Below are 13,195 nucleotides of genomic sequence, written 5' to 3' on the forward strand. Positions count from 1 at the left end.
CAGGTTCGCAGGTGCAGTAAACATTTCCATGGTAACCAATCAGAGACGTTGTTGTCACTCTTAGGATTGTGGGTACTGTAGTCTATATCAACGACGTTTCATTTATGGGATAGGTCCGATGCCGCCGGAGGTTCCGCCGTATGTCCCTCACCTTCCACTTTCTTTTTGTTGGCATTCTAAACTCTGGTCGATTCGGGAACTGACAATGAAATTATATTTATCTTTAGGGGTCCAAGCCCGAGTCTGTAAGAACGGGCAATAGCAAAGCTATGCCGTTCATACAGCAGGGCTGTAGAACCCTATTGTTTTTCTACTGATTAATCACACATTATTTTTTTCCATTATTCTTCCCCGCCTAAAACTCCGACTACAGCCTAAACCGTACATGGTGGGGGGTTGGCATTTTCAGTAATGGTCCCAAACTCCGCAAGGACCTCAGGCGCAAAAATATACCCACTTCCACCACTAGGTGGCGCTATAGCAGAAAAAACGCATGTGGCCCTATAACTCCCACACCGTACACCGGACATTTAAAAACCATATATCCACGTGTTCCCTGGATCCAACTGAATCACGTGATATAGGCCACGCCCATTTCCGCCTAAACTTTTATGCATGAAAAATCGCGATTTATCCTCCTCCTAGACCGTGCGACCGATCGGCACGAAATTTGGCAGGTAGCATCTCCAGATGGGCCGAACAAAAAGTTAATAAAAATAATTTTGATAGGATAAAAACTGTGCATATTACCCACAAAAAAATTTTTGTAGCTAAGTATGAAAACACCAACTTTGCCATATCTCGGCCAAAATAAATGCCATCAACGCCAAACTTTAGATTCTTGTTTAACATGACCCTCTGAAGGTCAATCACCCGTTTTACAAAAATTGGCCAATAGGGGGCGCTACAAGTACAAAAAGTTTATATCTCATGAACCGCTAATCTGATTTTTACAAAATTTGATGGGTACCATCTAGGGCCACTCCTGAGGCCAACCCTAGAGTGGGGTACCGCGTGGGCATGGCCTATGGGACCCACGTCTACATTTACTACTTACACTAATGTGAACAACTTTAAATTTACAGGGTAGATAGATAATGGGTCATGGACCACACCTACCAAAAAATACACATGTGGACCACTAGGTGGCGCTATAATGTTTTTTTGCCTTTAACTCCCACATTACACATCGCACATAAAAAATACTTACATCCACGTGTTCCTTGAATCAAGCTGTAAAAATTAATTCATTATTTGAGATCATTGTTCATCATCCCACTACGATGCTCTCTACCAAATTTGGCAAAGATCGGCCTTTAGGGGGCGCTATAAGCAACGTTTATTTTGTTTTGGCCAATAACTCAATGCCACAGTAAAAGCAATCAACACGAAACTTGTAGTGCTCGTTCGGCATGCTGCTCTGAGGCTCTGTACCAAATTTGGCGAAGATCGGCCATTAGGGGGCGCTATAATCAATGTAGACGAGTTTTGGCCCTTTTACTCAATGTTAATGGGATATTTGCAATGGAAATGTACCACAGACCTTGCAGCTCACACTTCTCAATATTTACTGAGGTTTGCCTCTTACCGTTAGGTTTTGGTTTTTGCTTTTGTGTGCTCCCCTGGTGTTTTTCAGGGGGGTTAAGAAGTTTGTTTATTGTGGAGAATTCTTAAAGGTAGTCCGTATATGCATGGAGGTGAACTGGTGACTGCTACGTTTCCAACGGCGGCGTACCGCAGACGTCGCAGCTCGCTGCTCTCGATGTTTAGCAACGTTTGCCTCCCGGCTTCGGGGGCGACTGCCGTGGGTGGCTTGGTCATAACTGCTTGCAGTTCTAGTTTTTTTTTTTTTTTTTACTCCATCACACACTCAACAGCCTTTTGGGTACTGTGCGAGGTGAAAGGAAGTGCATGTTGCTGTTCTAAAAACAGGTTAGTTATTGTAGTTTGCACCTATGATTTGGCTTGCTCACCAATACGGTCAACAGTAGGAGCAGCTCATCATGGAGGAAATTAAGGTACTAAAACCCTGAGAGCCCAATTGTCACAATTTGTGTCAAAATTCGTATCTCACGGATAATTGTTCACAAATCTGCTTATAAATCATGGAAAAAAGACATTCATAACTTTGAACTGACTTTTAAAATCCCTAGTCCAGAGTAACTTAACTAATTAATTAATTTCCATTCCACCTCCAATAGCATTATATTATAAATGTCAGAGATGGATATCTCAGAACTTCTGCAAAACCAAAACTATCTGTGTCGCTAGGTACAACTAAGGGTAAATCAAAAAAAAATTTGTAGGGTAAACTGAACCTTTTATTAATTAATTATAGCTGAGACTGTCAGGCAACATGGGAAAAGTGAAGGGGTGTAACCTTAGATGTTGGAGTTACAGTACATAGTATGTACTATGCTGCATCACCACAATGCCCCTACATTTGAAAAACCTGTATAAACTGAACACCAAAGAACAATATTAACTATGCTATAATTATTAACAATATACCTAAGTAAAATAAATAAATAGCCAAAGCTATAAGACTTCTGTTTTCTTTGTAACAAAATACTGTTGAAAAACAAACAGAACTAAACACTCAACTCCATTGTGGAGATGATTCGAGCATGTTTGAATGTCACATTTCATTTTAATATGAGTGTCCAGGTGCAGCTGCAGCCGCAGGATGTCAGGTCAGATCAGTTGATACAAGTGAGTACAGCCAAATCATTATTGATTTGATTCAAAAGTGTTAGGTGCATAGTATATCTTCATTATATGAGTTAGCAGCTGCAGGAAATACGTTAACATACATGAACATTAGTTGAACAGAGACAATTAAATGATGTGCAGAATAGTGCAGCATTTGTTAACACAGACATGCTGAATCCATCGAGTTGTGAAATTACTTGTTCTGGATGCATGAGGCCCTTTGCAATCAGCTTTGCACAGCTGACATCTCACTAAAAAAGAAGCTCAAAGCTAGGTTAAAGCTAACATTAACACTACAGTGTTTCTCAGTTATCACAGCTGACAGCTAACTAAAAAATAAGCTCAAAGCCAGATTAACTGTCAGCTTTCTGGTGTCATTTCCTCACTGTATCGTGAGTTCGCGGTAGACCTACCCCGCTTTGGGTTTAGCCAGAGACAACTTGCTCTGAGCGGCATTGCTGTGCTTTGCCAGCTGCTCCTTTAAGTTATTTTGTGGAAGATCAGTAAAAGGCTAAGCTAGCGAGTGTTAGCTAGCTAGCTATCAGTGCAAGCTCAGTTGAAGAAGTGGCGGGCAGTTTCTAAAGCATTGCTCGCGACACGAGATGGATGAGACAAGTGAGTGGAGCTTGCGCTAAGTTTGTCTCACCGCTGGGTTGTAATTTGTTAAAGTTAATTTAGCTTGGTTACTAATTCAACCGCTACATTTACTCTCTTCGGAAATGTGAGGAAGACCCTTCCATCCATGGGGAGACCACTTTACACCCATTTAACAAACTGACTCCTTATTGGCCGAGGTCGATAACTCTGGGAGTTGGAAGGGGTGTGTCACGATTCTGCCTTCTCACTGGATCTAAGTGTTGCGATTTTGGTTGCATATCGCATATTGTTACAGCCCTACTCTGCACTCATATTTTGAGATACCATTTACGCTGTTGAAAACGTAAACTAGTTTGCAATAAAGCAAAGAGAAGAAGGAAGTTCTAGAGCACGCACCTGGCTACCCGTAGGCGAAATCCAGGCTGAAATAGCCTTTAGTTCTTCCTTGCCTCCAAGTACATCACTGTCACATCAAATGGCAGCGCTGGATGCAGGAAGAACAGATTTTGCAGCTGCAAAACTAATCGTTCTCCGTGAATATAGCACGCACTGAGGCATTTATTGCTTCAATCGACTACATTAACCATCAACGCTGATTGCCCATATACATAAAAGGTGTCAAATTTTCCTTTTAAAATGCTTTGGTTGCCAGCTGAATCATTTTCAAAATGTGTATGTGTGTGTTTGTGTGTGTGTGTGTGTGTGTGTGTGTGTGTGTGTGTGTGTGTGTGCGTGCGTGCGTGCGTGTGTGTGTGCGTTCATGTGTGTGTGTTACACAGCATTTCTCTATATGTCTATGACTTAAAGGGGCTGCACTCGACATTCAGAACATTAATATAGTAGCAAACCAATATTTGCTAATTAATACTACTACTAAGTAAGTATTAATTGGGGAACGGTCTGTGAGAGCCATGTTGAGGCACTACTAGCCCACTGTTTTTTTCTGTCTTTAACACTAAAACCGCCAGGCTCTTAAGGGTACTATTTCTGCTAATCTTAAGTATTTTATTGCATTTATATTTTAATTATGGATCTTGTTTTTATTTATTGTTTTTATTTATTGTACAGCACTTTGTTACTTGGTTTTAAAAAGTGCTATACAAATAAAGTATTATTATTATTAAACCGGACACCCAAGAGCATCTGTATCCTTTTGTTAGCGCTGATTGGCCATAAATGCTTCATCACTCTCCATCTCTATAGCAGCAAGGATACACATACTTAGCCCCCACATACCATACACAGTCAGATAGCTTATTTAACAGCTTGAACCCACACAAAGCAGCAATGTAAAATATGCTTTTTCATATGCTATCTAGTCCAAGTATAGTCTACAGTTCACACAAAACTTTTTTTGTTTCAATGAGCAAATCGTTTTTCATTAAACAACCCAAAATCCCCTCTATTTGGATCTATCTGATGCTGTTTTGAGTTGTAGCAGCATATAACCTGCAGCGTAAATTGTTAAAGTCAAAACAAATGTTGAAACACATTTTAATCAATTTTAACATTTTTATTTTGGCAGGTAAACTAAATGGTAAATATGCAAATTATTATATTATCACAGTTGGTCTAATGAAAGAATGACAATAAGTCCCATCTCTCCTGTGCGCAGTGTGTCTTTTAGTTCAACAGTCAACACACAACCTGCCATCTGATAGTGCATATCCACACCAACCTATTAAAATAATACAATTTAGAAATGTTAGTATTTTGTTCAAATAAAAAAGGTTTCTATGTCACATCCATTTTCTCAATGAGCTGTACAGTCATTATATACAAATGTGTTAATTTGGCTGCAAGGAGTGTACCGTGTAACGTTGATCTGCGCTACTCCTGGCGAATAGAGAGGAGTATATTTGGTTTCATAAACATTATTCTATCATTATGACAATATAGGCATGTGCAGAAAAGGTACTTAGGAAAAGTCAGGGCAGGAGGGAAACATAGCACACACTATGATGGAATAATTAAACATTTTGGATCACAATGTTAAATGGCTTGGGCTATGGCGGTTATAGTGTTAAAGCAATAAGTGTTCATAAAATAAAAATGTTGTATTTTGTCTGTTACCTTTGCTTAGGGGAATTGTGAGACAAATTGTGCCAAGTTATTTTTTAATAATGACATTGTATTAGCTTTTTGTGTTGTAGTTTGTTAGCTATTAACTAAGCTAGTGTTGTCACTTGTGCATCGATCTTTTATAGAAATACTTGGGAATTACATGCAGTGACTCATTACAAAACCCATTCTGTCACACTCAAAATACATTAAAAATCATTTTCAAATGCATGAGTCATCTATGGGCCAACGGAAATGTGAATGTACATTGTAATTAATTTATGACAACAACATGTATGATCATTTCACAGTTGTACCAAGGTAACCAATGTAAATGAATACAGTATGGACATGCATAAACCATCTGTTAGCCAGTTTAATGACTGAACAGACCACATGCGTAATGATGGAAGCTTCCTGGTTGAACTGTATTACCCATCATACCCTGCAAAACATAATCTTAATGTTTAAGTGAGTGAAATTCTCTGTAATGGGCTCTGTGGATTAAATAGCTGAACCCATTATCCAGCTATCGTAAAGGGTAATTTCGGGTTTTTCAACATTAACCCTATTTTCCTATGCATTGGTGTGACAAGTGACTAATATGAACAAGAATCTTTGAAATTGGTATGGAAAGTATTGAGCGAGAACACTGTAACCGCCAGCTGCGAACCAGGCTGCAATATAACCCTATAGGGCAAATGTGCATCATCAATAATGTCCATTAAAAGTGCTTGTTTTTGCCACTGAAAGGCTCAGATTGTTCTTCTTAGTGGCTGACAACATTATGGAAAGGATCCCTACAGAGATAGACCTTTTGTTGAACAGCTCCAAAATCAATATTGCTAAACCAATCAGACTCCATTTAAATAAATAATACTTTTAGCGTGTACAGAGCCAGCATACTTCTACATGTAAATGGGTAAATTAAGGGTTTATTCCAACCAATCCAGAGTGCTAATTGTTGGAATAGTGGAAAGCCGAACCAAGACAGCTTTTGATGGTTTTATTTTGTTTCTGTTGACTTTGAATGAAGTGTTTTTTATGATGATAGATTTACTGTTGATTTAAATGGAGTCTGGTGGGTTTTGAGATAGTGATTCCGGGGATTTTTTTATGTTAAATGTTAATGTTGTCCGACACTTGAATCTGAGCATGTCAGTGGTAAAACAAGCACTTCTTGTGGATGTAAATTAAAGGTGCACAATTGCACAATAACATTGTAGCTTGTTTCATGACTGTCTTGCTTAATACTGGACCATTTCTAAAGTTATTTGTTCCTACTTAGACACAAACATAGGGAAATAATGTCCAGGTTCCAAAACAAATCCAACTGGTCTGTTTCATTAATATACAAATATCCATTATTACAGTTCATTTGTGTCAGCTCTGGGGTCCATTAAGGGAAAATCCCCCTTATAAAAAGTAATGATGCAATCATGTATCAGTACATAAACAGCCCTCTCAAAGCAAAAGGCAGCAGTTGCAATTTCCATTTTCATGTTTTCTCATGGTGAATTTTCTTGAGTACTCATTTGCTGTATGACATATTGTCTGTTTCATAATTCTAACAGCCCTGAAATTAGTCTCACTGGGATGTAAAAGCGCCAGGAAACATCCTACAATTCTCCAATCCCACTCTGCTATTAATCACCGTCATATTTTTTCTTTTGGTGACATTTCACATCTTTATTTTACACAGCTTTAAGAGAGAGCTGTTTGTGTTTACAAATAATGATAATGCTAAAAGCATAACAATAACAAATGCAGATTCTTTTATTGGGTGGATTTTCTCTTCAGGTTTTAAATCAGTCAGCAGGTGATAGATGGTTGTAATTTGAAATGGGAGAAAATGTTTCATTGAAAATCATTGTTTGACTCATTTTTATGCACACTAGTCGGAGTTGCTGTAATCAACTTACTGAGCTGACTGGATTTAGAAACTTAGAATAAACCCCAGTCCCGATACCTTTATAACAACATAACTGACCTGGGTGAAAATTGATTTGAATATGCATTCAAATATGTAATCATACTTTGTTTAAATTAACATTTTGCACCACAAGATAAGTCAAACCAATCGCTCCTTATCGGGATATCCGTACAGTCAGTAATGGGGATAAGGAGTTACCCATATCCCCTTACTTACTGTTAAACCTGTGACGCTTAAACTAAATGTGGCAAACCCAAAAATTGATAGAAATTTAATACAAAATATATATAATATGTAAGAACGCTGTTCCTAGCTGACTTGTTTTAAAACAAGAACCCTGTAAAAAGGTTCTTAAATTTGCACATGATGGCTAAATACATTATACTGTGCTAAAAAAACTGATGTGTTGCTACCAAGAACTCAGTATCCTCACCAGTTGATGATCCATGTAAAAGACATGGAAATAATTAGCCACATCTAAGATCTTAGTACAAATTACATTAATCTGTGATTCAGTCACAATGTTTTTTACGCAAACCTCAGGGGGAAATCTAACCACTATTTTCCCTGTTATCCAGAGTTACTTCTGTGCCCCTAATGATCAAAGTTTCAATTCAACATTTCCACAGCCTTCTTCTTCTTCTTCACTACGCCTAGCTACATACTAAGCTGTGGTAGTGGCAGCCTGTGGAAATGTTGTATTTAACTTTGGGTCCTGTCCAGGCAATCATTTTTAACACTCCAGACAGACAGTAGACATCTGTGAAATAACAAAATACCTTTAATCCGCTGCTGGATAAAAGGTTAAAAATAGTGTCTTGACTTTTCCTTAAGGTTTGTGTAGTAAATGCTATGTGACCAAATCATTGTATACATAAAAGAGTGGTGGTATCACAGATGGGGCTAGGAAATAAAGAGCAGCAGTAGCTAGTTAGCTTGAATATTAGAGTATATTCAGAAAGATAGATGTTTTTGTTTTAATATAACCCTATTTGGATGCTTACAGTACAAAAACATTTTTGGCAAACAATGCAGAGTTTAGGTATGATTCACGGAAAAACAAGTGGCTCTGATGCAGTGGGGGACTACTACACAGTGGATCTGAGCTTTTTCTATCATAACCTGTAGTCCTACAAAAAACATAATTAGCTACTTGGTTTTGAACGTTATGCTAGGTTACTACAGACGGTTGCAAGCTAGCATGCTAACATTTGCAGCCAACGCTAAGGCTTATAAAGACACGTTTTCATCATAGACTGTATATAAGAATGGACCAACAGATCCCGTTGCTCTGGATGGAGACCAGTGAAGGCCGTTAGAAGCACTTTTCCGGTGAGCGCTGAGCGTTACTGCGCAGCCTCCAACTGAGAGAGACGACGTAAATGTGCCGTGAGCAACGTGTCTGAAAGTCTTCTGGTAGCTGTGCCAAGAGAAATCTCAATCATTCCCAATCTTGCAGAGACGGAGAGCGTAGGTATATGTAAGGAAATAACATAGGCACAGGCTAATTATTGATCACTAAAATGATAGTTAACATTAGTAATTACACTTAAACAGCTAATGTGAGACGAAACTGCCTGCGCGCTTCTCCTGTACTATACGGTAATTCCTCTACTATACGACAGTAAGTCGCGTGGTTATGACACAATCGTTAGCCTATTTTTACAAAAACGTCTGCTACGGAGCCATAACGTGAGGTACAAGGTAATGGAGCCTTTTATACATTGTCGTGTTTCTTTAGAAATAAACAATGGACAAATAGAGTCTTTAAACGCTTCAGATGTAAAGTTATTCTCTGTCAAAGTGAATGGCAGTCAATGGGATGCTAACGGGGGGTGATAGCTTTGTAGCATCAAAATGGCGCCATAGGAGGTTCGCGGTCCGAGGAGAAGCTTACCCCCTTGGTTTTCATGCACACCAATATTCCACTATTATTCCGAATATGACAGTATTCCAAATTTGATACAGGTCATGTTTCCATATTCCGGTTGGATATTCCGAATAAGGCCTTTTTCCGAATATAGCATTTTCAGATTAAGACGTGGGATATTCCGGTATTATTCGGGTTTTAGAGGCATTGTTTGGACATGTATACAGCGCATTTGGAATATGCGTCTCAATCAGGGTTTTTACCGCAGTTTGCGGCCAGTTTACGGCCTCTTGCCTGTTTACGGCTTACGGTCAGCTCTGTGCGTTGCTATGGTTTCAGTTTGCAAGGCTGGAGACCCGATAAGAAGGAGAAACACAGCTACTTTTAAACATTATCAAAGACTTGGATGTCAACAGGTTTTTGGATATGCGCAAACATTGCTATGCCGACCTTTTCAAGAAGCTGGTTGAAGGAATGAAAGAGGGACACTGTGTTCGCCCGGTCCAACAAGTCCCCCACCGCTGGTAAACTTTGAAAGAAATCCTGTTTTGCACGGCTACATGTAAACAGGAATATTAGTGGAATATTCACTTTCATTAGCCATGTAAACAGCTTAATCGGAATATCATCTTTTTCGGAATTAGGGCAAAAACCTGAATATTATGTGCATGTAAACGTACTGATAGTTTAATCCTTACACTTTTACTAAGCACCCTGCTTTAGAATGTGGAGGTATCCAAAGTTTGACAGGCCTGCCGTACCTAGTTACAGTTGCTAAACTATGAACGATTAAACAACTATTCAGGAAAGGTTTAGGGAACGGTCGATTTTCACAAACATATTCAACTACTATTTCACCCACATCTGCTGCATGATGTTGTCCCCATAACTCATCATGCCATCTTTTTCCATGCCATCTCCTTCCTCATTTCCTCCCATCATCTCCCCCGCCTACCTCCGTCCCTCTGTCCTTCCCCCTCCCCCTGGGGTCTGGAACGGGTCAACTACCCGCGATTTGGTCTTTGCCCTCTGTGGTAGGTACTTCCATTCCCCAACGGACACTAAGGAGCTGCTCTACGACCCAGCGTCCGTGATGAATGGCGACACGCTCAAGTTCTGCCTAAAGGAGGCCTGGTGCAAGCTCTCCTTCTTCGTCCTCTCCTTCTTCTACTATCTGTACTGGTGAGCATGTGGCAGGCGGTGTGGGACAATAATTGAATTATGTAAAGAGATTACATTAATCTGATTATAACAGCTAGAGTAAAAAACTATGACATCAAACTGAAGCTACTTCAAAAAGAAATATTACTTAGACCAGGAATTGAAGGGAAATAGTGAAAATATAAAACTAGGAAATTGTGAAAATGAGTACATACACTATATGTTTGTTTCCATCCCTATTTCTATCACGATTATTTAACTTGGTTTAATTCCCCAGCTCTGATGAAGCAATGTGAGTGCAAATCATTGAATAAAGTAACCATTTCTCTGGCAATCACATGCAAGTTATTTAGATCTGTCAGGTTACTTAGGTTTAAAATTAGGCCCACTACTGCTAATGCATGTGATGTTGAGAGAATTTGATTCTTTACTTCATTGACAAGCACTACCAGAATGCTTAGGTGGATAAGAGAGGGAAATAAACATTTTTATTTTGTGTTTTTTATACATAAGTTAATTCTGTAAATCATGGTATTTCTTAAATAGAGTTTTTTTGTTTGCCTGTGAAATGTTTTTTCGATTTTTTAGAGTTTTTGCTAAAATGTTCTACTTTTACATGATAATAATGCAAACAATGTTGCTGTCCTTGTCTAATAATGCTGTTATTAATCACTCCGGATTCTTTCCATGTGTCATGTGGGTGCTGCAGTGTGTGGAACCTGGATATATCCCTCTAATAGGTCTTATCAATGGAAACACTTAAAGGTACAATCCTTTTTTCACCTTATTTTATATGGCAGTATTTTGAGATGGAATAGTTTTATTCTCAAGCAAGTTTTACCCTAATGGTCTTCCATATGGTCACTACAGTTGATCTTGATCTGTTTTAGGGGCAAGTTCGTGCCATGAAGGACTGCTGTGACTATATGGATTGAAGCTTTGAACTGATTTCAAGATTTTAGTAGAGCCATGTTGGTTACAGATTGTAGTTTCTATGGGCCAGACATGGCAGCATAATAGCAAAAAAGAGGATTTTTAAAGAAAAATGATTCCATTATTTAAAAAGGATTGCAACTTTAACATGGAGTTGTTCTTGTATATGTGTGATAGTGCTGTGAGTAAACATTTGACACATTCTGGACAGTCCCATACTTGTAGAGAAGCGATGTGCTGTTTTAAGGCAGTAGGTGCTTTGTTAATAGTGATGTCGATATGTTTATCACAGCAATACCACACATGTAGAAAAGCAACACCATGAGCAATGTGGTAAGTGTTATTATTCTACACAACACAAGGTACAATTCTTTGGTGTATTTGTTTGGTTTTGATAAAAGTAGCATTAAGTTAACCTAAAATAACATCCTAAAATCAACATTTGCCAGGGAGATAAGGTGCTGCTTCTTGTTAATGCATATCTTTTTTCAAGATAACTTTAAAGATAATGTGAATTGTTTAAATGTACAATATGTGATTTTTCTGTTGCTAGGGGTCTCTAAATCAAAACGATAACAAAAGATGCAGTTTGGTGACACTGTTGAGCTCAGCTTGTTGGCAGAGGGGCTGGGAACCAAGCTGCCAAGAACTTGATAAAAAGTAAATTTATGATAGCTTCAGGCACACAACCACAACGCAGGCGCAAATATAAATATAACACCATTGACAGGCGAACAAATGTAACAGTTACTGACCATTACCTTAAATAAAAATACAGATTTCTCTGGGTAAGAACACTGTTAGACACATTTGGGCTAATGAATGAAAGACATTTGTGTTGTTTGTTTTTGTGTCTAAGTGACTGATGGGAACAACAATCTTTGACATTGGTCCAGTATTAAGCGAGATCGCTGCAGTTGGCAGTAGTGAAACAAGCTACAATGTAAGTTAATAGGGCAATTGTGCAGCTTGTATTTACGTTCACAAAAGTGGTTGTTTTGCCACTGACAGGCTCAGATTAATATTCTAAGTGTCTGACAACATTATGGAAAGGATTTCTAAGGAGGTCGACCTTTCTGGTAAAGAGTAATATCCTTTTTTTAAACATAAATACATCCGTGAAATTGCGTTCGCTTAAGCCACCAGACTCCATGTAAATAAACAGTAATTCTAGCATCGTAAAATACACTTCATTCAAAGTCGACAGAAACAAATTAAAACTATGAAAAGCCGTTTTGGGGGTCGTCTTTCCACTTTTCCAAACATCACAACTCTAGTTTTGGTTGAAATAAACACATACTTTACCGATTTACATGTGAAAATAGGTTGGCTCTATACACGCTAAAAGTATTGTTTTTTTAAATGGAGTCTGGTGGGTTTAGCGCTAGCGACTTCAGAGCTGTTTCTGGTTAAACAGTAAGGTCTTAAAGAGGTTTTTAGGCGTCCCTAAAAACAAGCGTCCCCTGAGCTAAAACGGCAGTGGTCGGGGCAGGTTTTAGAGTGCCTTTGTGCCTCTTAACAGACACAAAATGCAATTAATATAAATTCACCTACCCTGGTCCTTGTATCAATCCTGCCGGTAGTTAGCTTGCCCTGCTAGCTGATAGCCGTTGGCCGTTAGCTGCTAGCTGCATATAGACCACATTAGACCAGGTCTAGATCCAAAACCGCAATACCTAGACTTGTCCAATCTGGACTAAATTATCCCAGATAGTCTTAAGGAGTCTTAGGAACACATTTTCAGATTTGTGAAAGCTTTATTCTATTTGTGAAAATGCAATAAAGGGAGATTTTACTGTTTTTTTCACATATAGACCACATTGGACCAGGTCCAGATCCAAAACCACAATACTTAGACTTGTCAAATCAGGACTACATTATCCCAGAGAGACTAAGGAGTCTTAAAAACACAGTTTCAGATTTGTGAA

General features: G+C 38.7%; 1 protein-coding gene and 1 long non-coding RNA gene across 4 annotated transcripts in view; one reads left to right on the forward strand and one right to left on the reverse strand.

The window, feature by feature from the left end:
- Positions 1 to 13,195, forward strand: part of cnih3 (cornichon family AMPA receptor auxiliary protein 3) — a 143,932-nt gene that overhangs the window by 114,726 nt on the left and 16,011 nt on the right. Inside the window, exons 5-6 of one of the 3 annotated variants that reach the window (XM_031300182.2) lie at positions 10,209 to 10,355; positions 11,044 to 11,099. In XM_031300182.2, coding sequence (XP_031156042.1) covers positions 10,209 to 10,355; positions 11,044 to 11,071 — 175 coding nt within the window. In that variant the 3' untranslated portion in view covers positions 11,072 to 11,099. The remainder of the gene's footprint in view (positions 1 to 10,208; positions 10,356 to 11,043; positions 11,100 to 13,195) is intronic. The other 2 variants (XM_031300184.2, XM_031300183.2) reach the window with 2 other exon arrangements.
- LOC116050152 lies at positions 3,365 to 8,409 on the reverse strand. The gene is made up of 3 exons (XR_004105031.1): positions 8,398 to 8,409; positions 4,272 to 4,280; positions 3,365 to 3,556 (listed from the first exon to the last, which is right to left on the reverse strand). It is a non-coding gene; the product is annotated as an uncharacterized LOC116050152 (long non-coding RNA).

This window comes from Sander lucioperca, chromosome 19 (genome assembly GCF_008315115.2).
Source record: "Sander lucioperca isolate FBNREF2018 chromosome 19, SLUC_FBN_1.2, whole genome shotgun sequence".
NCBI lineage: Eukaryota > Metazoa > Chordata > Actinopteri > Perciformes > Percidae > Sander > Sander lucioperca.